At 48.9% G+C, this 24,745-nt stretch overlaps 1 protein-coding gene across 2 annotated transcripts in view; it reads left to right on the top strand.

Annotated features, from left to right (window-relative positions):
* Positions 1-10,717, top strand: part of NRP2 (neuropilin 2) — an 88,597-nt gene extending 77,880 nt beyond the window's left edge. Inside the window, exons 16-17 of one of the 2 annotated variants that reach the window (XM_058027654.1) lie at positions 6,570-6,638; positions 7,330-10,717. In XM_058027654.1, the coding sequence (XP_057883637.1) occupies positions 6,570-6,638; positions 7,330-7,583 (323 nt within the window). In that variant the 3' untranslated portion in view covers positions 7,584-10,717. Of the gene's footprint in view, positions 1-6,569; positions 6,639-7,278 lie in introns of both variants that reach the window. The other variant, XM_058027653.1, reaches the window with a different exon arrangement.
* The last annotated feature ends 14,028 nt before the right edge of the window (positions 10,718-24,745 follow it).

Raw genomic sequence — 24,745 nt, 5'->3', positions numbered from 1 at the left:
AAATAATTCATATGTGATCCCTCACACTGGCTATTCAAACACAAGCAAAGCTGAGTACCCATGCTGCTTTTTTGGGAGAGGGCTTTTTTTCCCTGTAATTGTACAGCAAAGCAAATTACACTTGTAATTTGCATTTTGTACACTTCAGCGACTGTTCAAGCAAAATTCAAAACAAATATGCACATGTGAAAAACAGGGAGGGAGAGACTGACTGATGGCTTCCCAACAAGGAAGAAAAAAATTCTGTTAAGTAAACAGACGAAAAGGGAGAAATCGTTCAGGATTAATTATTCCGTACGTGCGCCACAGACAGATTGGCCGGAGAGTTGGGTGCTGCTCAGGCTGCAGCACATCCTAGGGAAGAAAGCAGCTAAAATTAGCATGCTTTGTTTAAGGAAATAAATACAGTTTAGTGTGATTTTGATGCAAACTCTTCTGCCAGTAACTTCAGGCATTTAAGTGTCTACTTAAAAAAAAAGGAAAACTTTTTGGGGGAGCAGTGGGGGCTCTGTTTTTCAGGGGACAGCATTGTGTCCTGTATGTCACAGGAGGCTTTGGGCATGGCTCCCTGGTGGTATGTGCTGTGATGGCGTCAATCTTTATATCTTATCTCTGCAGTTGGTGTTGTACTGAAGGAGCAGAAGGGGGTGCATGAGCGCTCTCTGTAAGCACTGGGGCACAGCCAGTGCCTAAGGGGGATGTGAGAGAGGGAGCACTGACCTGGCAAAGCAAAGGGTGCCGTGGGAAAGGCGGTGCTGTGCCTTGGCAATGTCAGCGTGCCTGAGACGGCTGATCGGGCAGGAGCAGGCTGCAGAGCTCAGTCACCAGCCACACAGTCGGGTCAGCCTCCTGCCAGGGCAGGCACCTGCAGGATGGCACGTGGCACAGGGTCCCCAGAGCTGCTTGTCCCCAGGCTGTGGGGGCGAGGTTGGCTTTTCCTGGCCTGGTGGAAACGCCTCTGCTGCCACGTGCAAGGGAACAAGGTAGAAACCAGGCTGTACATGGGGCTGTGTTTGGATTTTTGTCCCTCTAGAAACCCTGTGAAAACCTGCTGACTTTACCAGGGCCAGCCCCCACTTAGCCCGTGTCAGGGGCAGAGTGGGGCGTGCAGACAGCAGGCGAGGCCCCGAGGCGAGCTTGGACAGCCGCTTGGCTTTCCGCCACAGCTCCTCCATCAGAGGCTTTGGCGGCTCTCAGCAGAGACTGCAGGCGTGACTGCCAGTTTGAGGCATCGTGTTGTTAGCCACTGCACTGTAAAAACAAACAGCAACAACGGGCAGGGTGATAAACATACCAGGATGCCACAGGGCTGCCAGCTTCTCCCCCAGCTCCCTGGCAGCAGGGCCCAGTGCCGCCCTTCGCCGAGGAGATGCTTGGTTTGGGGTAGCGCAGAGCGCAGAACCTGCATGGCAGCTCCTTACTTGGGCTCTCCAGAGCTGAGAGGGGGAGAGGGAGAGGATTACACTGTGTAATGCCACAGTCACACCATACACACACGCCACCACCACTGTTTCCTTGGCCCCATGCCGCTGCTGAGGGGAGGTGCAAAAGCAGGGCTGGAGAAGGGGTCAGGCTGCAACGGGGGATGTGTCTGCTGCAGGGAGGGTTGGCAGGGAACTCATTTTGGGTGCGTGCAGCAGGGCCAGGTGCCACAAACGGAGGGGCAGCACCAGGGCTGGAAATAGCTGCCTGCTCATGGGCCACCTCCACACCAAACACCCAACCTGGCTCCATGTCTCCAAGTGCTTTTGGTGGGGGGTCTTCAGCTGCCCAGCCATACTTTCCCACCTTATCTTCATATGGGAAGCTCAAGGATTGCAAGAGGTCATCCATGCCCCCTAGTTTGACTATGATTTTGTGGTGGTCTGAGGTGTGCACAGTTGGCCATCACCAGAGCAGCCCCAAGGCAATCTGAGAATAAGGTCCAGCAGTTCCTGCACTGCAGAGGGAGGCCAGGCCAGGGAGTGGCAGCTTGTTTGCTTTCTTTAATGCTCAACTGTAGCCAAAGCACTGTTTTAATTTGAAATTTGGCAGGGATTTATCCCTTCTGTAAACTAAAGTGGTCCTGTGTTTCTGGAGGAGTGGGAAAGAGAGAAGTGAGGTGGATTTTCAGCTGGAAATAGAGCAGTGGGGGATTCAGAGGGAGTGTTTCTTCTTGAAGCCCGTGCTGCTGCTGCTGCTGCTGTGAGCAGTGCCCCTCCATGTGCCGCGGGTGGGAGGTGCCACCCCCAGCCCGGGGCTCCCAGCCAGAGGAGCAGCGCCGCGCCAAGCAGAGCGGTGTCAAGGCGAGGCCACGGCGGCTGCTCCGCCGTGTCAAAACAAAGTGATGTGTGTTGGAGTCACACTACTGCTGTGGAGAGAAAAGGACTGGGAATGAGCAAAGAGAGAAAAGCAAGGATGAGAGCAGAGCCGAGGCTCTGTCTCGTTATGCCAAGACTGGGAAATGTCAATTTCTGACCCCGTTTTCCTAGCTTTGGCTGTAATTCATGTTTCAGACCCTCACGGGCACTTGTTTGGCAGCAGAGCAGCAGTGTACCTCCTACGCTCCCTTCACTGGGCAGGACAGCACTGGCCAAGAGGGATGTTGTAGCAGCCCGAGAGAGGGGTGAGCATGTAGCTGGCTGCCCTCGAGTCCTTTCCACAGTGGGGAAACAACCATGTGCTGCCTATTTCCCCAAAACCAGCAATTCGTTTTTCTTCCTCCTACACACTCTGCTTTTTCTGTCCCAGCAGGCACGGCCACAGATATTACTGGGAATGAAAGACTGTAAGGAGCAGAGCACATAAAGCACCCATCGCCTGGTGCACGGCTTTCAGCCCCAGAGCTTGTGGACCCCTGCAGGAAGTGGGGAGCAGGAGCACAGGGATGGTGGGAATGCATCCTGGGTGCTCTCCGGGTCAGGCTATCCTGTGCCAGAGTGGCTGTAGGCCGGCAATAAAAAGAGCTGGAAATTACTGCAAGTTTGATATATTGTTTGGGAAAGGCACTCCTGCCGAGAGGCTCATTTTTCAGCCAGAAAGACTCCAAGAGACACCACAGATAATCTGCAAATGCCTGTGTGTAGAGAGAGATGCCAGGTGATAGAGCTCTGCCCAGGGTGATTGAGCTCCCCTCAGAGACCTGGCAGGAGGCAGCACCTGGTGCCTGGACATAAACCAGACAAAGTCAGGCTGGAAAGAAACAGCAATTTTTTTCTTGACAGTTGTCATTTGCCTTGGAAGAATGTGTCCAGGTTCCAGCAATCAGGGCTGGGTGTTCTCTCCAAAGCAATAGTTCTTGGCTTGGTGTGGGGGTCTGTGCCAGAGGTGGGGGTGCTGCTGGTAAGGCCATGCAGGAAGGCTGGCATTGAGCACCGTGGTGGTGGGAAGCACGTGCCAGGCCATGAGACAGCTGAGCTCAGCTCTGGAGAGGTGAGCTGCCTTGGGCAGGTTTGGAGAGCTTTCCTGCAAGGGGCATGAGTGTGTCTGTGTGGGACACCAGAGAGCCTTGTCTGCTCTCCTGCCCCTCTCATCCTCCCTGGCACAATCCCTCCCACCTCTGCTACTATTTTAAAACAGATGTACACTGAAACTCTTTAATCTCTGGAAATACAAATTCTCTCCTGCTCTCCCTCCATGTGAGTTCATACAAACATGGTATTAAATCAGCCCTTGTCTGATTAGAATTTTATCTTTCTCTTTCCAGCTCCCATAAATTAGCCTTTTAGCTGGCAGTGCTCTCAGATCCAACAGATAACAGCCTTTCTTGGCATCTGGCTGTTTCCAAAATCATTGCTAATATCATCTTTTGGCCAGGATTGGCTAGGTGCTCACAGCTATCATTTGGCACACGGGCTTTAAAAATGGCCTTTCACTCAGGAGAAATCATTCCTCATATTTAATTACAGTTTCCCCTTAACTTTCTTGTCTACCTTTCTCCAGAATACTTTTTGCCTTTTAAAATGCAAGGTAAGCTGTGTCTGAAATCTGCCCTTTAAGGAAGCAGCTTTCCACAACACAGAGTGATGTATGTTTCTCCCATTCTGCCCACCAGCTTGCAGGGCTTTTCTGGGGACGACTTTCTAAGGGAGTTGCCTTCTGTGGCCTGCTCCACTTGTGAATGTATTGCTGGGACTTGTCCCAGAGGAGCCTAACTGATGACAAACAGCAGGCTAGATTCTGTGACAGGCTAGATTCTAACTCATCTGCACTAGGAACTGAACTGAGACCACCAGCTTCAATTCCCACAGACACCTACACAGCCTGAGCTGATTCAGTTAATGACTCGAGAAGCCCCAGTATGGAAAAAGAAACGTTGAATTACATTTTTCCAAAGCTTTCCGGAGGGTGTAGAGCCCTGCATGATAACATACAATCAAATAGCAATGAAATGGCATGTGGGGAACAGAAAAGTGAGGGCCTGAGGAGGAAGGAAAATAGGCAAGTAGGAAGATATCATTTAAGCAGGACTTAAGAGTTGTATTAGCATGGGGAATTGAGCAAATCACTAGAAGAGTAAACAGATTCTAGGCTGGGCTTTTTGTATAAATGTTCTCTCTTTTCAAGTTTTCCCAGTGCTCCTTCCTTTCAGGCTGGAAGAACTGGTGTTCTTTTGAAAGTGTTGATTAACCAATACTTTTTTATTTCTGGCTTTTCCCTCAAGACTACCCTGGGAAATTACAAAAGGATCAAATTGCTAGCTTGTTCTCACACAAAATTTAGAGCAGCTACAATATGGAATGTCAAATGACTTCCAAGAGCCTTTCTCCACACATGGACTCCTCGGGCAGACTGTCATCTAATTTTGACCTCTGCTCATACAGTTTTGAGCAACATTCAGTTTCTGTAGGGTTGTGTGGGTGACATGGATGGCAAATCTCACTGCTTGTCTTCCAATGGGTGACTAGCAGCTCAGACATCTCCACGTGTGAAATGCTTTGCAAGTTATTTTTCCACATGTTTGGATCTAAATGTTTGCAAGAGGCCCTCAGGCAGTTCTCCCAGCCCTAAGATGTTGCCATCTGGGCCTGTCAGTTCGAGAACTGTTGAGAAATCATGTGACCTCACCGCTAAAGTGAGGATTTACAGAAGGCAGTGTGCACCTGTGTTTCTCCGACAAGGTACCAGCAGCCTTGAGTCAGCTTAACTGACTCACTCGATGCAGAGCTCGTCGGCAGGAGGGGCAGGCGTTGGGCTCTGAGCCTTCCTGTTGCCAGGTTCACTTGCAAATTCAAAGAAATCCCTTCATCCTCTGGGTGCAGATACAATTCTGCCTGAGGAATGAGAAGGTGTCATTATTCCAGCAGAGGTCAGCTGGTGTTGGGGCAGCGTGGATTTCAGCAGAGACCCACTCTAGAAGCGAACCTTGAAATGTCCCTGGCATGCATTGCCTGACACAGTTGTCTGGGATAGCAAAAAAGTGTATTTGACAATTCAGGAGGCCTTTTCAAGTCCTAAACATCCATGCAAATATGCAGAAATGTTCTTTTATAAGGTTTTGAATAATTTCTTTGCATGTGGCTTTTTAGGTACAAGTTACAGTCTTTAGTTTTGGTTGTTTGTAAGTAACCTCTTTAAACTCTTCTTGCCATTTTGGCACAAGGCATAAAGTAATCTTGGTTCCAATCACAACTACTTCCAAGGTGTGACTTCTATCGCTTTCTAGTCCCTGATTTTTTGCATTCCTGATCACTTCAAGACACCTTCTCAGTTGAGTACCCCAAGTTACAGTCAGCTTTGAAAACTCTTCACAGATTGAAATGAAAAGACATTTTCTTTTGGAAAAGTGGAAAAGAGCCATGGTAACTGTACGCAGAGAAAATGATAGGAAGACTGCACAGGAAAATAACTTACTTCTGCTCAGATTATAATATGTGCATTTGGTTTCTAGTCCCTGGTCTGTGCTGAACAATAGAAAGAGATGTCACCACTAAAAGGAATTTGGATCAGGGAAATGTTAACATAAGGGCCTAGATATGGTCATTTGCCTCTCTCTCCATTTCAATCAGCTTTTGTATTAAAACATATGATGAAGACACATAAATTCCTCAAATTACTGTGACTTTAACTGAAACCCAAAGAGGAACTGGGTCATTGAAGGTCTATATCCAGTCAGACATATGGGAAAATATGAAAAGTAGAGTGTGTGCTAAATGGATCCAGCATTAGTGGCAAGTAATGACAGGCACTAAGATCCTACTCAAAGGTGTAAGGGTAATACCCATGAGCATGTTAATAGTGAATTATGGCCATTATTCACCATTGGCGGCACCAATGACAATATTTTAGTGCTATTCAAGGTGTCTGATTTCTTTGCTTTTTGCTCACTCTCTTTTCTTCTTAAAAGCTGGTGATCTGGTGGTTATGAAATGTGACATAGTGTGAAGATCCTCTTCTCTCAAGTGTGCAAGAGTCTTCATTGACTTTGGCCAAGGGAAGATAATGAGTTCCTCTTCCTTTCACAAGGAAGAGCCTTGTAGTAGTTTAACAATTACTTTCTTCTGGCTGGTCTCACAGTCCAGCAACCAGTGACAATGATGCTGCCAGAAGGCCTCTTTTAACAGACAGTGCTTCCCATTTTGTTGTTCTAGTGAATTTCCCGAGAATGGAGGATGACTTCCCAAGCTCTGAGCAAGACTTTGAAGACAACGACGATCTAGGTTGGTATGCAAATGGACATGGACATGGACATTGTCCATACACACGTGGACAATTCAGCTGTGACAGCTTGTATTTCAGTATCAGATGCTCAGATTACTCACAAATCTCAACTTTAGTGCTGTTAGGAGCTAGAAAACACACTTGAGAACAAACATTGAAGTGATGGCTTAGCATTCAAAGGCATTGGTTTTCTTTTCCTGTTTTCCAACAGCCAGCAACCTTGCGAAGTCAATGTATTGTTTTTGTGTTAGGACAAGTGAAACTGATCTTTTAAGCATTAATTGCTGCTTGCATGGCATTTTGACTTGTAAATGAAGAAAATTAAGTCTGAGACCTGTGACAGATTGATTCCATAGTTTTGAACCTAGTGGCACTGGAAGGGCCAGAGTTTCGGTGGGTTAGAATGCTTGCACACTATGTCAATAGTCTGATGTCTAAAAGTGAATCAGGGTGCCTAACTTTCTTGGCAGTTTGGTGTTTCACATGATTTCTAGACCTGGGTTAGTGAATCCTGCTGAGATAGTCCCCTATATATACTTTAACTCTTGTAAAGCCGTCACAACTCCAAGTAAGAAATGTGAAAAGGTGAGGGGGGAGTAAAAAGTGATCCCTGGATAATAAGTGCCCGTTCCACTGCAGATTACTTTGGATCGGATAGGAACGACACACTGTTCTCTACTAACTCTCCAGGAACCGGGAAGCTGGACAAAGAGAAAAGCTGGCTATACACCCTGGATCCCATCCTGGTGACCATCATAGCCATGAGCTCCCTGGGTGTCCTCCTTGGGGCCATCTGCGCGGGTCTGCTGCTCTACTGCACGTGCTCGTACGCCGGGCTGTCCTCGCGGAGCTCCACCACGCTGGAGAACTACAACTTCGAACTGTACGACGGCATCAAGCACAAGGTGAAGATGAACCACCAGAAGTGCTGCTCGGAGGCCTGATGGGTGCCTGGGGATCACCCTTGGCATTGTGCCTGGTGAGGTGGGCTGGCAGGGGGGTACTTTTTTGCTGTTTTCTATGGGAACTGAATGCCATAACAGGGAATGAGGGGAGCAGGAGTGAGGAGGGGCACTGCTCCTGCCACCAGCTCTTGCTGCCGGGTCACACTCCACCAGGACCGAGTGGCTTTCCTGCAAACCAGACTGTGCCAGGCGAGAGGGACTGAGCCCCTTGTTTGTTGGTTCATCTTCATTTTCTGCTGATGTGAATGGCTGGGATGTGGTAAGGGAGCCTGGTTTACCTTTTGGATGTGAGAAACTAAATGTTGATTGTTATTTCCCACCTCCTTTCTCTGGTAAGTTGCTGAGAAGGCTGAGGGATTTCTTTAGAAATAACACACACACACACACACACACGGAGCCCCTGTCCATTTTAGTCTCCGTCCAGATATCATTGTAGGGATTTGTGCACTTCACACTAAGAACAGGAAGCTGCAGTTTGCGGTCCTGAAAATGGAAGCGTGTTGTTACCTTCAACTTTCCTTCTCCTGGTAGCAGGGGAAAGGTGGGATACTGGCTTTACTGTCAACAGTAACAACAGCACTTTCTGAAATCATTAAGAAAGAAAATAGAAGGGAAACCCTATGTGTAGAAGCACCTCTTTGAGAAAAGCTGAAGAGCCTTAAAGTGATTTGTGAATAAGAGCCATTTATTAAATCCATATCTTTGATTGCAACAGCAGAGGCCTTCATCAGGAAGGCCTTTATTTGAATCTCCCACCCCTCTTGAGCCTGCCATTTAATTTTTGCTATAATGAGAAAATTGCAGCAAAGGAAAGATAGAGCCTGTCGGGTTGGTGGCGCTTAGGCAATGGCTTTGGGAAGGGGGCTTCACTTGGGGTTTGACTTAAGGTACAGTCCTGAGGCCTCTCCAAAGTGCCAGGAAGGGAAAATGAACAGGGAAGGAGGCTGGAGCCATGCCCACAGCCCTGGGGAGCCTGGCCATGGTGCCCACTGGCACCCCCTCACCCTCCTGATGCTCCCCTTGTCCCTGGAGCTGGGCGGTGTGAGCTGGTGCCACCAGCACTGCTGGACCAAACAGCTGCCACCACATCCCCTTTGGAGCAAAGCTGTGCTGCTCCTGATCAGTAGCAAAACCCCCAAGTTCTATCTGTGAGCTGTTTGTTTTTTTTACTTTGAACAAGTGCCTTAGAAGTATTTTTCCTCCAGCTGATGATCAGTGCTGTAGCAAATAGCAAGTGAGGCCTTCATCCTTCCCCACAGAATGCTCTTCTTCACCACTCTCTGCTGGTTAGAGCCCAGCAGAAATCTGGTCCTTCTACTTTCAAATGGTCTGGCTACATTGTGTGGCAGCTGGTACCTCTCCACTTACCACTCTGCTGTGGGACAGGAGTGTTATGAAAATAACTGAATGGAAAAAAAAAAAGAGTTGAAATGCTGAACCCCAAAGCAATGCCTTCATTTCCAGTTCAGTATAGGTGGATCACCTCTATCAGCTTGCACATAGATAAATTAGAAACCTTTCTGTCATACTGGGTATGCTTTTCCAGGGGCTCTTTGGTAATACCTGGCATGTCCTGGTTTTTACATTTTACCTGTCAAGTAGTTTGGGGTGGGGATGGCATCATTTTCCTCGCCAACTGCTATTGACAAAGATGTGATGTGCTGTGAAGCTCAGTTTGCCCAGGCTCACAAACACATCGTGCAGGAGCCCAGGTGTTTGGGGACACGAGCAACATCTGGAGAGGAGATGAGCATGGACACATGGGCAGTGCCACAGCTGCTCCTTGGCACTGTGGGAATAGGAACATTTGACTGCTGTTTCATGAAGAGCTCCCTCAGACAATAAGATTTTAGGGAAAAAACCCCTTCTCTGCTGTGAGAAAGGTGCACATGTGCTGGGGGAGCAGAGAGAGCAGCTGCGTCACCAGCACCTCCGCGGTCGGTGTACGCACGCAGAGATGTGCACACAAAGCCTCCATTTCTCTAATTCACACTGAGCACCCGACAAAAACAGCAGTAAATGTGTCTCTGATTCTCCTTTCGAATCACCTTATTCCCTTTGGCCTTTTTCACAGACAAATTCCACAGGGGTGTTATTTTACTGTACAAAAGAAACAGAGGCAGTGAGAGGAAATGTACCAGACCATTTAAAAGCTGGATTGCTGCTGCTCAATGATTTCATTCCCTTCAAATCACCAGAGAGGGGAAGGATGAATGGAAAAGGACCATACAGTAGAAAAGCCAACTTAGGCAAACAATAGGTGAAAATATATAATTAAAAAGGTGATGTTATGGTGTCTAGTAGGCGTACAGAGAGAAGAGTTCATATATAGATATATTCAGAAATAGTGTGTTTGCACACGCACGTGAATTCTCTGTATGTATCGTGTATGTGACTTATTCCGTGGGACTGACTCGTGTTAATGTATCTCTTGATCTGGGGCAGGGGAGTACTGCTGACCTTGGCACTAAGGTGGCACGGGCCCAGCCCGTGTGTCCCGCTGGCCCCTGGCAGCTGGGGCAGGGCCCACGTGTGAGCTCGCCAGGCGAGAGAAGGCCGATCATGCTGCACAGCCAATACCTCACTTACCTCTGCCGGGTGCTTTACTGTTCTATGGAAAACTGTGTTTGATTGTAACTTCAACAGGGAGGGGGGGAAAGGTCATTGGTGCATTCAATTCATTGCATCCTCCTCTGCAAATAGATTAGGTTTGCTGATTGCGATTCCCTCTGTGAACTTCAGAAAAGGAAAAGAAAATCGGCATTAATGCCTTTGCTTAAATGGGCTGTTGCCTCCACGCGCTTCCCATGGCAGGACATGTTGCTAATGGGCGGGCTGTAGTTCTGGGTGACTTCATTTTGTGGGAAGGTGCTGGAGGTGAGCATGGGAATTAAACCATTAAGAAATTATATGCAGAAATGGAAATTCTCCAAGGTTTGCAGTTCAAGGTATTTGACCATTTACTGGCTGAGCCAGGACTTACGGACTTAAAGAGCTTTTACTGTGATTCTTCGGTGTAACAAACAAACAAAACAAAACAAAAAATAAAACTGTGTTTATATGATTTGTATAAAAACCTTTTAAAATTACTATTTAATAAACATTATGGTAGAGATTATGTTTCAGTGGCTTTTTTATTCATGAAAGAGCAGCAACAAGGAAACCAAACTGAAGAGGGCTGTGGGTAGCAGAAGCCCCAGCAGAATGAGGTGCAACTTGAGGCACGCAGGGCCATGCCCACTGCTCTCCTTTGCTGTGCACAGCTTGTCCCTTTGGATTACCCCAGGCTGAGTGGCACACCAAGGTGACATGCAGTTTTAACATAGATCCAGGGCACACACAGAGCATCTCCTATCAGAGCTGGGGATGGCTGGAAGCTGCTCTGGACCAAAAGCAGCATCTGAGAGAAAACCCCAAAGTGGATGCAGGTCCTTTCCTGTCACCCTGTACCATGGCCTAATGCTGCCAGTGATCCCAGAGAGGATCACTCTCACCAGTGCAGTTTTAGGCTAAAATTCATTTAGAAAAATTATTTAGAACTAAAGTGCACTGGTAGGGGCCAGCCTGTCACAGTTTGTCCATCTCAGGGTACAGGTGCTGGTATCCCAGCGTGTCCCTGTCCTGATTCTATGAACCTGCCAAAGTGGGCAGTGACTGGGATGGGGTGGTGTTCTGCAGTTCAGCCCTGTTCATCACAAAGACAGTGGGAACTCCTGGCAAACCCCAGTGCCAAGCCTGGCTCCACATACTTGTCTTCTCCACCCTCCCTCTGCTCTGTCACACTGCCCTGGTGGCAGCCCAGGCCAGGGGAACCTCGTGTCTCATCTTGTCTCACAGGGGTCCTGGTACCCTGTAGCAGGCAGCCAGGAGCCACTGCAGGGCTGCAGAAAGGAGAAGCTGTGGGGCTGTACCTACAGCTTGGAAACTCTTGTTTATTTATGGGCACCCTGACAAATGAGAGCCAATCCATCAAGCTCTGAGCACCTTGAGAGCAAATGAAATTTTGCTGCCATCTCAAAGACGGTGACCCCCTCCCAAAGCGTTTGTGTTAAAGAGGGTCTTTAAGCGATGAAGGGTGGCTGGCAGCTTAGATGAAGATGACAGTGTAGCTGTAACCTTGACAGCTCTCCTCTCACCTAGGAATAAAGAACTGATGTGCAGATTGATACCTGGGGGAGAGGCTGTCAGGGAGCAGGACGGAGACGGCAGATAAGCGACTCAATCAGTGTCAGAGCTGTCCTGCCGTAACACCGCCTGTAAATCACTGCAGTGAGGGGGAGCTAACGCAGGCAGCAGAGAGCAGGTAATAGAAACACGGCCCACAAAGCAGATGTGTGCTCTGGCTGGGGTTAAATGCCTGTGAGCTGGGCTGAAGCTGCTGCCTGGGCACCAAGGGAGCCAGGTACCCACTTCAGGAAATTTAAATCTTCTGGCGTTTTTTTTTTCCGCACAAGCTGGTATTGCACGTGGATGGGGCTGCTGTGGAGCTGGCAGGATGGGGTGGGACCTGGAGTGCCCTGGTGCATTTGCCATGCACACAAAGGTACCCACTGCAAGCAGAGGCCAGACTGTGGGGTGCCATGGGGGGTGTTTCACATGGCACAAGAGTAATCAGGGGCTGATTCAGGCTAATGAAATCTATTTCATCATTCTTGGGCTGCTCCAAGATGGGGATCCAGGCACTCCTGCACATCCTCTACAGCTGATTGCAATCGTGTGTGCACCCTTGCTGTTTCTCTTGCCCCTTCTTCTTTCAAATATTCCTTTTCTTTTGGATTTAATGGGAAATCTTTTCAAATAATGACTTGCTCTCTGGACAGCTGGGGGCTTGGCAGTAAGGGGAGCCATGGGGCTGAGCTAATGAGTGGATTCGTAATTAATTAATTGCAGGCAGGTGCAAGTAGAGCCTCCCGTTGCCTCACTCTCTTCTGTCTCACTGAAGAATGCCTCTGTCTATCACCAGCCATCCAACAGGACTGAGCAAAACCTGGTGCCAGCTTTGCTGTGGACAATGACTTTGGCAGGCTGACTGGAGCTTCACCTCCTTCCTGAAGGGACCACAGGGAGCCTGTCCATTGCCTCCATAATTTCCAGGCCCCCTGAACCCTGATGACAAACACCCATAAAGGCACATTCTCTCTATTGGGAAGCTCCCAATGGCCTCTTCCCATGAAAGCTGGATGGCTCTGTTCAATAGCTGCACTGAAATAATAGTTCACTTCTTCCCCCTTTACACCCCAAATGAACAAACCCACCTGGCCATGAGAAGTATTGGTAAACCCCCAGGTGCTGACTCCTGGTGAGCTGAGCACTGGGAACCTGACTGCACCAAGTGCCACCACTGCTGCGTCCCTGCTGCGTCCCTGCTGTGTCCCTGCTGTGTCCTTTCAGCCTTACTGTGGCTGCTCAGCAGAGCCCTGTGGTGTAAATACAGAGGGTGACACTGAGTTTTGTTCTGTATGCATCTGTAGCAAAATTTGCATTGAATTCAATAGGTCTGTGTTGTTGCTCACACTGATCAGGTAGGACTAGGCTTTCCTATCAACTCCTGTTACATGCAGTGACCCATTTGAGGCAACAAACTCACCGTGTCTAAAGCAGTTTAATGGGAAAATAACTAATCCTGAATGTGTTGAGAGGGAATGACTCCTCTCCCCGCTCCTGTGTCATAACTCAGCTGCACTACTAATATCCAAAATGGAAAGCACTGCATTAAACACTCAGCAGCTCTGCCCCCGCCTCGGCCCGGGTGCCAAAAATCAAGGGAAGAAATACAGCTCTGCTTCCCTGTGCTGCAGCAGTGGCTGGAGGGCTGCAGGGTGAGCCAGCCCATGCTGGTGGCTCACGACTGTTTGCTGCAATAGATTCCGCTAACATTTCCTTGGTTAAATGTTTACAAACCTGGAGGAAATAGCTGTCCCAGATGTTGCTGATAATTTCCTATCAGATCCCTCCTGGCGCAGTGCAGGGCTGCTTTGTCACCCTTTGGATCAGCTGCCAATCTCATGCTTAATAACAGACTTGATTTCTCTACAAAAACTGCCCAAATTTCTAGCGCTGTTTTTGCCCTCCTGGTCTCTGGGGTTTATACAGAGTAGCTGGGTCCTGGCTCCCAGCCCAGCTCTCTGTGCAGCCCTGGAAGCAGAGTGCCTTCAGCAGAGGCGCAGGACACCTCGGTGATGGGCTGTGTTGAGCAACACAGCTGTTGCCAAATGCATTTCAACCTCATATTTTAAGAAGACATTCAATGTGCTTACCAAGGCTGGGGAGCCTTTCACACCACAGCAATAATCCAGCACTCGGCCATGAAATCCTCAGCACAGTGTCACATCCATCCCTTTCAGCAGAGAAGTTTCATTAACTTAGAGTGTGAAAAGTTTTGGAGAGCAAAAGTCTCTCTTCCCTCTGAGAGAAATAAGGATGATTTAAGCAGTCTGGGTGCATTTGAGATGGAGAGTGAGTCCCCCAGCTGACACATCAGAGGGAAAAACTCTAAGCCGAGGCTGCATTTATTAAAGAAGGAAGCTGAGGCTGTGCAAAGCCAACCTTTCTAAGCACTCCACGAGAGCATTTTAATAAAAAGCACAACAAGCCCACAACAAATCATGTCTTGAAAGAAAAAAAAAAAAAGTCAATTCCTGTCAAGGTTTGAAGAATCGTTTGAGCTTAAGGAAAAGCGAATTCCTGCTCCGCTCGCCTCCCCTGGCCCCCTCTGCCGTGCGCGGCGCAAAGCCCCGGCAAACGCCGCCTGTGACACACCGCAAATCACGGCGGGAGCGGGGGGGCGCCCCAGCCTCCGCGGGAAGGCCCGCACCAGGATTGAAGCTTAGAGAAAATGGAATTTATAGTCAAAGCATTAAAATATTAAAGGGCCTTAAAGAACAGCCATGAATCTGATTTCGGAGGGGGGTGGGACACAAGTCTGTCATCAGGCAGAGACAAACGGCTGCTGGACTTGACAAGTCACATAAATCTGGTGGAGGAGAAGAAATAAAGCCCAATCAGACCCAAAAAAAAAAAAAAAAAAAAAGGTGATGAAAAGATTTTAGGGCAAAAAGTGTGAAAAGGAGAAGGAAAGCTAAAGAAGATAAGGAGTTGAAAGCAGAAGAGTGATTATAAAAATAGCAGCAGAAGTACTGAGGGAGGTAGAGGAGAGAAATTATTTAAAATGGTCAGAAGTGCCCTGGTGGCATAGGTATTTTTGACAATCTTGCCCAATACTGCATGATTTTCTTGCACAGCAAGAATTTCTTGGGATGGCTTCAACAGCTCAGGTCTGCTCGGACAGGAGGAGGAGGAGCAGCCCCACCACCAGACCAGCAGCTCTGAGCCCCCCGGCAAAGAGGGGTGGGCACAGGCAGCCCCATGCGGCCCCAGCGTCTCCGGGAGTGAAACCCCTCCATTTCCAGAGGCAGAGCAGCACTCACCAGGCCAATCCCCACATCCTGCCCCCCACAAGCAGCAAATCCCATTCCTGAACTGGAGATGTTTTCCCCTGGCATGTGCCTCCAGGCTGATCTCAAGAGCCACGGCCATTGCACGGGCCAGGCTGTGGAAGGTCTATTGTGCAAGAAGCCAGGCAGCGGGATGAGCCTGCCCGGCCCCACACCCTTCACCACACCTCACTGGGGACCCCTCCCGGGGGTCTCCCCCCGAGGCAGCCGTGCCCCACTGAGAGTGGCACAGCTGGGAATCAGCCCCTCAGCGCCTCAGGGGCTGCTGCCACACTGTGTGAGGAGAGACCGCAAACCCAGCCAGGAGCCGCAGCCAGGACCCGCTGTAAGTTGGGAAACAGTGTGCACTGAGGACTGGATTTATGCAATGCTGTCTGTAAGCCAGCCCTCCCTCCGAAACACTAAACAAAAAACAACATTCAGATACATTTCGGAGGAAAACACAAAGCATCTGGTTCCCTTCGCTGGTGTACATAGCAAGAGAAAAGTTGGCAGTACATTTGCTTACCATAAAAGAGAGAGCTATGCAAAAAAAAGCCACATTAGAGTAGCGTTGCCCAAAACAGAGTTAAATGTCTGCCTTGTTTTGAACGTGCTCATGGTGGAAATGTGAGCAAAGGTCAGTCCAAATTAATGAGAACTGAAAATGAATTGGCTGTGCTGGGACTGGCACCCTGCCACCACATCTCGCCCGGCAATTCTTATTTATCCATTTATTTATTTTGTTGGATGAGGAGACATTCTGCAAACACATAGAAAACCAGGCCTGGCACTCCCTCCCTATGGGTGACACACACAGTTCCAGCCAAGGAGATGTGGCACCCATCCCTGTGCTCCCCACGTCCCTCCCTGCACCCGCACAGGCAGTGATTACCTGCTGAAGCAGTTAAAAACTTCTGTTTGTTGTGGTTTAGAGGAAAGAAGGGGGAAGAAAAAGCCAGTTCCAGTTCTGGCTTTCTTCCTGGAAAGCGAAAGCCATCTCAGTAACTCTTGCTTTGCTCTACTTCAAATACACAAGTACTCAGTGCCATTCAAGCAGTTCCTTCCAGCTGCAGCAGCAGCACACTCCAAAGGGATGGACAAACATGGAGGAAACATGCTGAAGTGGCCAAAGGCAAAGGCAGCTGCACAGTTAACCCTTCTCCATGGAGCTGTGTGCCTTGGGGATTCAGGGAAGGGGATGGTGCAAAGCACATTAGCCCACTTCCCTGGGATGAGGAGCCCCACCCTTGTCCTCATCAGCTCTGTGGAGGCCAGGTGTAGATACAGGTATCAGCAATGAGAATCCTAATCTGGGCCTAGTAGCATTAAGGAGTGAGTCACAGAGTCTCACTTGGAATTGTTTTTCAAAAATATTTTTTTTTTCTTTTTTCCAAAGGAAGAAGTTAGACCCTGAGCTTAGAAACAATGTTAGCCTCAATTTCAGAGGAAGAGATGGGTAAGAGGCCCCTTTAAGGCAGTTTCACATGTCAGCCACAGCCCATCCACGCTGCTGGCATTGCCCCAGCCGGGGCCACAGGCAGGCACGGGGCTCTGGGCACACACTGGATTAATTATCCCCAGGGGCCATCTTCAAACAGCCAGGGCTCTGCTGACAGTGCCATGGCCAAAGCTCATTAAAACAGAACAGTGCCACGCCTGGGAACAGCAGTGGGATAAAACAATTCCAAGAGTGATCTGCAGTCCCTGCCATGCAATGATGCCAGACCTCAGCACATGAGCAGGGGGCTGTAATGGGACCTGCAGCTGAGCAGCTCTAAATCAGGATCTATTTCAAGGGCTAAGGAGGACAGTGAAGCTGGCTGGAATGGTGGAGGGTTTGGTGGGTGATTGGGAGGATGGGAAGGGCTGCTGTATCTTGCATTTCTGGATATCCAGTATCACAAACAGGACATTGCTCAATGACTTAAAAAATTAACACCTCTGCCTGAGGTTATCAGCCTCAGGATGATGACAAGGTTGTGAGCACAGCAATGTTGCTGGAATTGAAGAGATTCTGACTTGGGAATAAGATTTGATGCTTTCCTCAGATACTGGAGATGAAGGAAAGATAATGCTGATGAAGTGCAGGGAGCCACACACAGCCACAGTGACTCATCACAGCTTCCCAGGTGACTTTGCAGTTTGGGGAAATATTAGCACAAGTTTTAACAAGCGTTCCTCCTGATGCCAAAGGATGCCCTGATGAATTTGGATGGCAGTAATAGGGTACTGGGCTCTTCTGACCAGGCAAGGGCACAGAGTTCTCCTCTGGGCATACAGGGATATTCACATCCTAAAAACCTCTGGTTAGGAGACCCAATGTGCATTATGACACTATCGTGACAGAAACAAACACTTCTTATTCAAACAAGCTGCCAATTATAAACTAATTATAAACCACCTCCAGCTGGCATCCCCATTTATCCCAGGGGGACACACTTTGGCTTGGCCTGCAAACATGGACGGCACTGCCAGTCCTTTGCCTGTACCCAGCCTGGCATCCTGCACCTCTTCCCTAAACACAGGGAACCACAGGATGTGGCCCACTGCAGGACAAGGGCAGGGAGACCTGTTCCTCCTGGCTGCCCCCCTGCCCCACAGTCCCCACGTGGAGGGGCTCCACAGACACAGCCCAGGACACCCACCTGCATCCACACAAAGAAGTCACAGCCTGCAGGTGAATATCCTCACATGGGGAAGGAGGCTTCCAGCAGCTGCTGCATCATTCATGGTGAATGGGTGGTGAGGCTGGAGCTCACATCTCCTGGACACACTGCCTAATATCTGAGTCAGAAATGTTAGCTAGGCTCTTAAGAGTAAACTTTTGTTTGCACTTTCAGAGGAAGAAGATACTACCAGAAATTGTATCTTAAAAAAAAAAAAAAAAGAAAGAAAAAAAGGAAAAAAAGAAAAAAAAGAAAGAAAAAGAAAGATAAATACAATCCATTAGCAAATTAAATAAAATCAAGGCTGGGATTGTGTTTCAGTAGCACTGGCTTTTGCAAGAGCCCCACGCTCCAGCCTCAGAGGTCACTGGCAAGGCAGGATGCTGCCTTTGTACTGCTCCTTTGGTGCTCTGCTTTACAGTGGAGATTAATTTAGAAAAAAGAAAAAAAAGGATCATTTAAAAAAAAGCTCACCCCTCTCTCTCCTCCACCACCCTCCCCAAGCAGTGATGGGGGATAATGAACTGCTGGGACTGTCATCCAAAGAGTGCTTAATGACAGTATTCACTCTGTGTGTGTAGCATTGGCTGTTCTCAGAGCTCTCATTATGAATAGTTTTCAAGCTGTTTTGACTATTTTCTGTTACAAAGAGGAACTCACTGCTGGCTGCCTATTTTCATCACTGAAGCTGGCCAATGTAATCCACACGGAGCTGTGACACTATGGCCAACAACCAATGCTCCCATTCTCTCTCCTCCAATTTATGGCGGTGGAGAAGGGCCAGGCTCTCCTTCCCTGTCCCTTGCCTTCTCTCCACTGCTTCTTTTTTGGGCTCACACTCTGGTTTTGCAGGTGATGCTTCTCTGAACTCTCTGACTGCAGTGTCCCGAGTCACATCCCCTCGTGGTGCTGGACCCATGGGTGTTCATGGCACTGCGGAGCCTGCGCCTCCCAATGTCCACTTTTGGGGGCTGTGAGTCCCCACTGCAGGCTTGGCAAGGGGAAGGGGACCCAGCCTGAGCTTCATCTGTGCCGCAGAGACACCAAGAAGATGCGCTAAAGCAATCTGTTCTCCCATCTTTTCGCAGGCCCTTTGCCGTGAGACACAATATTTCGGAGGGGCAGCTGAAATCTTGCTGGTGTTAATTTAGTTTCGGTCTGCTCACTGTTAACTTTGGGCTCGCTGCGCTTTTTGTGGCTCCCTTTCTTTAAAGAAAGCTTATTTCTCTTCAAACAGGGCGAGAAGCAGCTTGGCACCACAGACACTTTAAAGATGTTTGAACATTTGCAAGAGGAAGCAAACACATTTTTTAAATATTATGAAAAGCACCTTGAACAACAACTTCTCAGCAAGATCCTCTCTTGGGCTCCATCCTTTGCTGCAGGAGCCCATCACTCAGCCTGGGAGCAGCTGAGACTCAGTGCATCCTTCCACACTTCTGTGCTGCATCTCAGAATCCTTTCTGGGCAGGCCATCCCCAGGGCCAGCACAGGGACTCAGGGCACAGAGCAGGAGATAAGCAGGATTCTTCTGAATCCCAATATTATTAAAAATTATGAGGGATAGTCCACAGCAGCTCCTTTCTGCATCCATACTCAACTGCCAGCCCTGAGGCTCATAAAAATAAAGACAAAAATTAATTCACAACATATTCCAGCACTGCCAAGCGAGCAGTGGTTCCTGAGCCACCCCTGGGCCTCTCTGAGATTTTCAGGTATTGTTTCACTGTACATCATTTCGTGTACTTACATAAAATTGGAATATGACTTGTCTTTGTCTTGCCCCAAATGAGGCTTTCATATCAAATCCTTGATTTCTTGGTCAACATAAAGCTTGAGGGGTGGTTTTATTTTGAATGAATTGTGAGGAAAATTAGGGGTAGCTAAGCACAAAAAATTTACATGCCTGCTACTGTCCAGAAATAATATGGTGGTTTTTTTTCATGAAAAGCCTTTTTCTGGCTAAAAGCCTTTCCTTTCTAGTATTCTAACTCTGCACATACACATCAGTCTTCACTTGTCTTCTTGTCCCTTCTGACACAGTGCCACGTTCCTCGTGTTTCTCCACTGATTTTTCTTGGTAGAGCCGTGTCCCTGCCAGCTGCCTGGACACAAGCACACAAATCACAGCCTGCAGGCATGGGAGCACTGATGGCCAGCAGGGACCATTAGATCATCTCACCTGACCTTCCCTGATGCAGGGCTGGGTCTGGCATTCAATTACTCCTTACCAAGCCTGGTAACTCCTGCTTGGCTCGAGTGTGTGGGGCAGAAACGTGTCCTGTCTGCATCCAAATATATCAAAGGCAAAGGAATGCACAGCTTTCCTGGGTAGTTTAATCTTTATTAACATTCCCTTTTTAAAAGGTCTGTTTGATTCACAATTTGAATTTGTCTGTCTTCAGCTTCCAGGTGTGGGCTTGTGTGATGCCTTTCTCCTCTAGATTAAACAGCCTTTTAATACCTGCCTTTCTCTCCCCATGAAGGTACCTCACACAGCACAATTAAGTCACCTCTTAATCTTCTTTTTAATAAGCTAAACAAGCTGAGCTCCTCCAGTTTCGCACTGTAAGACATTCCCCCAGCCCTTCCTAAGGATCAAATCTCTAATTCTTCCTGATCCCATGCTGGGGGGATGTGTGGTGAGGCAGCCCAGTGCAGCTGATGAAATTAGGCAGCTTGCAGGAGATGGCAGCTTGTCTCTGCTGCCTGCTCCCCCAGCCAGCCTATATTTATGGGGAGACTGCCTAGGGGTGTCCAGTGACATTTCACACCCCTCCGGGGACACCTCCCACCAAGTTCCCCAGCTGAGCAATGGGAAGGCAGTACCACAGCTGGCCCCACATGTACATAGTAGATGCCAGACAACCAACAAAATTTAAGGCTGTTTCCTAGTGTGAGGAATTTGTGATGTTCCTAGAGCCACTACCACACCAAGCCTTCCCCATCAACATTAGCCATGGCTGAAATTCACAACTCTCCATGGTTTCAAGTGGCTTCCTCAAGTTTTAAGCCTTTTCTCATTCAACATTTACCTGAAGGAACAATAAAACAGCATAGGCAAAAAATGGAAGCCAACGCACACGCAATGCTGCACACACATTATTGGCAACAGTCATAACTTTTGATCCATTTTTTAATATGTTTCCTTCTGAACTGGAGCCCAAGTGCCCCAGCCAGTGCATGCAGGGATGGGGATATTTTGGATGATGCAGCTTTACAGCCAGCCAGCCAGCCCACAAGATGGATTTTAGCCACAGGCTTCAGCAATACGATTTCACACAGCGTTATAACATTTTAGCTGGGAGAGCAGGCAGGGCCCCTCGCGCTCTCCACCGGGTATTTGTCCTGCCTGCGAATCAATTACAGCAGCCACGGCGTGCATTAGGATTGCTGCTTGGCACCTATTTCAGCCCTGATATATGTTGCTGTGCTCCCCAACAAACGACTCAGATAAACCTCCAGGAGGTCGTGTCTGTCAGCAAGGTTTTTATTAGGTGAGTCGTGCCCGTTCTCACGGGCAGGGCTACCTGGCAGAAAATTGTAAGCTGTTTCCCTTGGAGGGGGCGAGCCCTAAATGAGCTTCCTGGTCTCACTTTGGGAGCACACTCAGATATTAAAGGGACTAGAGAGTGTCATTACTGCCAGGTGATAAAAACAACCACTATTTGGGAAGACTGATGGCCTTTGTAAAAGCTCCCAACAGAAGCTTCATTCTGCACAGTGGATAATAACAGCCGTCTTGGGCTGAAATCCCAAAGCAGCTGCATTTTCCAAGGCTACAAAAGTGACTTCAGGATTCCTGGCGCCACATTGCTCAAGCATCACTTTTTGGCAGTCAGAAAGCCCAAGAGCCGTTAATATTCTTCAATGATCGCAGCTTAAAGATGTCATCTGCTCTCTCCCCACTTGCAGCTCTGCTTTTGGGATTGCTTTCCTGTCTCAGCAAGGGTGCAGGAGCAGAGGCTACCTGGAGCAGGAAAACCAGCAAACACAATTTGCCCCTTGCAAGGGGAGGAGGAAGGTTTAAGTCTAACTCTCTACCACTAAAGTAGCTGCCAGCTTGCATTACGACATCATGAGGACATCATTGCACCACACTACAGACATGACCTTGCAAGACAGCTTGTGCTCTGGGAGCAGGCTGCACCATCTGGTACCATCTCCAGCCCATTCTCACTATTTGCAGTGCCCTGCCTGGCAATCACACCTCCCTGACTGCTGGTCCTGGGGCAAGGCACAGGCTGGGACATCCCATTTTCCTTCCACTCTCTTGGCCATGGCCACGCTGAGCAAGCTGTCCCAGCTGAGAAATAGCCAACCTGCATAGGAGCTACTGGAATCTTTCCAGGGTTTTGCCAGTCCTTCAACCAGGGCTCCTCAAAAACACAGAGCTGCCCCCAGCTCTCCTGGGTGCTGATCAGATGCCCACTGATCTACCAAGCAATTTAACCATGCAGTTAATATCTATGGCCATTTCCTGCATGCCTTTCCCTTCCCCTTCCCACATCCCTGGCCCCATGGGTGACCCTGTGAGAGCCCAGAGGGAAGGTGGAGCAGCATTGGGATGTGTGAGGCCATGGTGTGCCATCACCCCACCCATGGGGCTGTCCACTGTGGCAGACCCAGCAGCCTGGAGAAGGGTCTAAGTGACAGGGACGCCTCTCATCAGTGCCTCAGAGCAGAGGCTGAAATGGGGGCAACGTTCACCAGAGCACAAATAACAAAGCCACAACACATTTCCACTCAGCCCCACTCGTGCCCCCCTTGTCAGCACAGGGGTGTCAGGTGTGAGGGTAGGGTGCTGGCCAGCCGCTTGCTGGGCTGGGGGCTGGGCACAGCAGCCACAGGCTGGCTCCTGTACCAGAGCTGCCCCGTATGGGGGACTAGCTTCCGATTGCTTTCACAACAAGGTGCCCCATTGCCAGTGTCACTTGCATTCATCCCTGACACCTAGTCATCCAGCTCAAGTGCTTTCTTCTACATTGATTTTCTTGGCTGTTTTCTCTAGATGAAGATTTTCTGAAGACTGCTGGTTCCCTTTGTAACCTTTAAAGAGTCCTCTCTGTATGAAGTTCTCTTCACATCATCTCCAAGAGATGCAGGCAATAAAGTCAGAGCAGATTTACGAGTTTGAGAATCTCATTATATCTATCTACCCATCAGGAAAAGGAGTTGTCTTTAAGAGGCAGGGGATGGATTTTGCCATTACCTATTGTTTAAAAAGATGAAGAAACCCTCTTCAGTCCTTCCCAACCACCACTGTATAAAAACATCCTCTGAATTCACCAAGCATAATGCCCGCCTATGCCAACATCAGGACACAGTGCCACAGCTCCTTGGAAAGGTGACAGCACTCAGCTCCACATCTGTGCATCTTAGCCAAGCACCTCAGCTGGCTCCAACTTCAGGCCCAGCCACAATGCTGCTGTGGATGACAATCATTCCAGGCAAACTGTGCTCCTGGAGCCCTGCTAGAGACAAGTTAGAACGGCTTGTGAAGGACAATGGCAGCTCACTGTCTGCCTGTGTAGGTGAACATGCTTAGCAAAACTCAGGGTGGGACAGGGAGCTCCTCACATAGTGCCCATGCCCTTACGGATCCCCAAATGCATGACACCATGCCCATAAAGCTATGCTTTATGGTTTGGCTATGGAGCCCAAATAGGACAACCATCCTACCTCCATCCATCCCATCATAGACCCCACAGTGCAGCCATCCACCCTGGCAACAGCTTGCCATGAAGGACAAAGGCTGCAAGCAAACCAGGAAGAAGAAAGAGCACCAGGGAGACTGAGTTTTCAGAAGTCAGGCACCAGGAAAGAGGTGACAATCCCCATCCCACCCTACCCAGCATTGAAACCACTGCCCTGATGAGCCCTCACAGCAAGCGCTCACTCCCAGGCTCCGTGGGAGCAGTGCAGCCAGCTCCCTGCCTGTTCCCATGCTCTCCACTCTGCTTTCCCAGCAGCCAGGCCAGCTCTCCTCCAGGGAGCTCCCATCTGTGCCTGTGGGGATGGGGGTCTGCACCAGGAAGGGCTGACACTGGAGACACTCAGAGGCAGAAGCTCCTGGGTAGTGCTGCAGAGGGTTAAACAAGCGCATTAGCAGGATGCAGCCTGGCGGATCATGGTAATGGGTCATGTGTTTGCCATGTTCCTCGACCACATCAGTCAGGGATTTGTAATGGCTGAAGTCCCCACTTGGGAAATACATTTTCCAGGCATGGTTCCAGCCAAAAGGCAGCTCTGCAGCCCTATTGTGAGCACGATTTTGCAGCTTATTTGCAAACGGTCAGAGACCTGTTTAGCATTTCTCCCAGCCCAGATCATTCCTAAATTGCTCAGCAGCCCCTGCTGTGCTCAGTCTTGGAGATGGAGAAGCCCTTGGGCTCATCCCCAAGTCTGTGCTGAGTTACTTTGTCCAGAGCAGGTTGGGAGGGGGCAGCAGGATGTGGCAGACATCTGACACAAAATTGTGGCTTCTGCAAGGTCAGCAGGGCTTTGGTCACCAGCTTACAGCCACGTTTTCAGCTTGAAAATGCTGGTGTCTAAGGCCTTCAGACACTCCCTGCTCTGTTTCACAGACCTGGAGCCTCTTTCTCTGCAAACAAAACAAATCAGTTTTGATCTTTCCCATCAGCCTCTTTTGCAAACACACATCCCGTGCGACATCTCTGCTCATACATCAAAACACTTGGAGAAACAAAGCAGAAACCTGTCAACTAAAAAATTAATTAGGATAGAACCCTGATTCTGAACAAATAAGTAAAAACCCCACCTCCCTCCAGCTCTTTAAACAAAAATATCCATGCAAGGATTAACTGCCAGTGAGCAGTAACAGCCATTTCGCTTGAAAGGTGACTAGTCTGTAGCTGAAATGTCAGCGTTTACTTCACAAACACCTTTCTGGTTTTTTGTTGTTTTGGTTTTTTTTTTTACAAAAGAAGAGGTGAAAAGCCCACCTGTCACAGCATATGTCACAATTGAGACTGCCACAATACACTGAGTATCACCATACAATTTCAGAAGGCTTTAA

The sequence above is a fragment of the Melospiza georgiana genome, chromosome 7 (assembly GCF_028018845.1).
Source record: "Melospiza georgiana isolate bMelGeo1 chromosome 7, bMelGeo1.pri, whole genome shotgun sequence".
In the NCBI taxonomy this organism is placed as follows: Eukaryota; Metazoa; Chordata; class Aves; order Passeriformes; family Passerellidae; genus Melospiza; species Melospiza georgiana.
The sequence above is the reverse complement of the archived record's forward strand: the minus strand, read 5'-3'. Positions and strand labels throughout refer to the sequence as shown.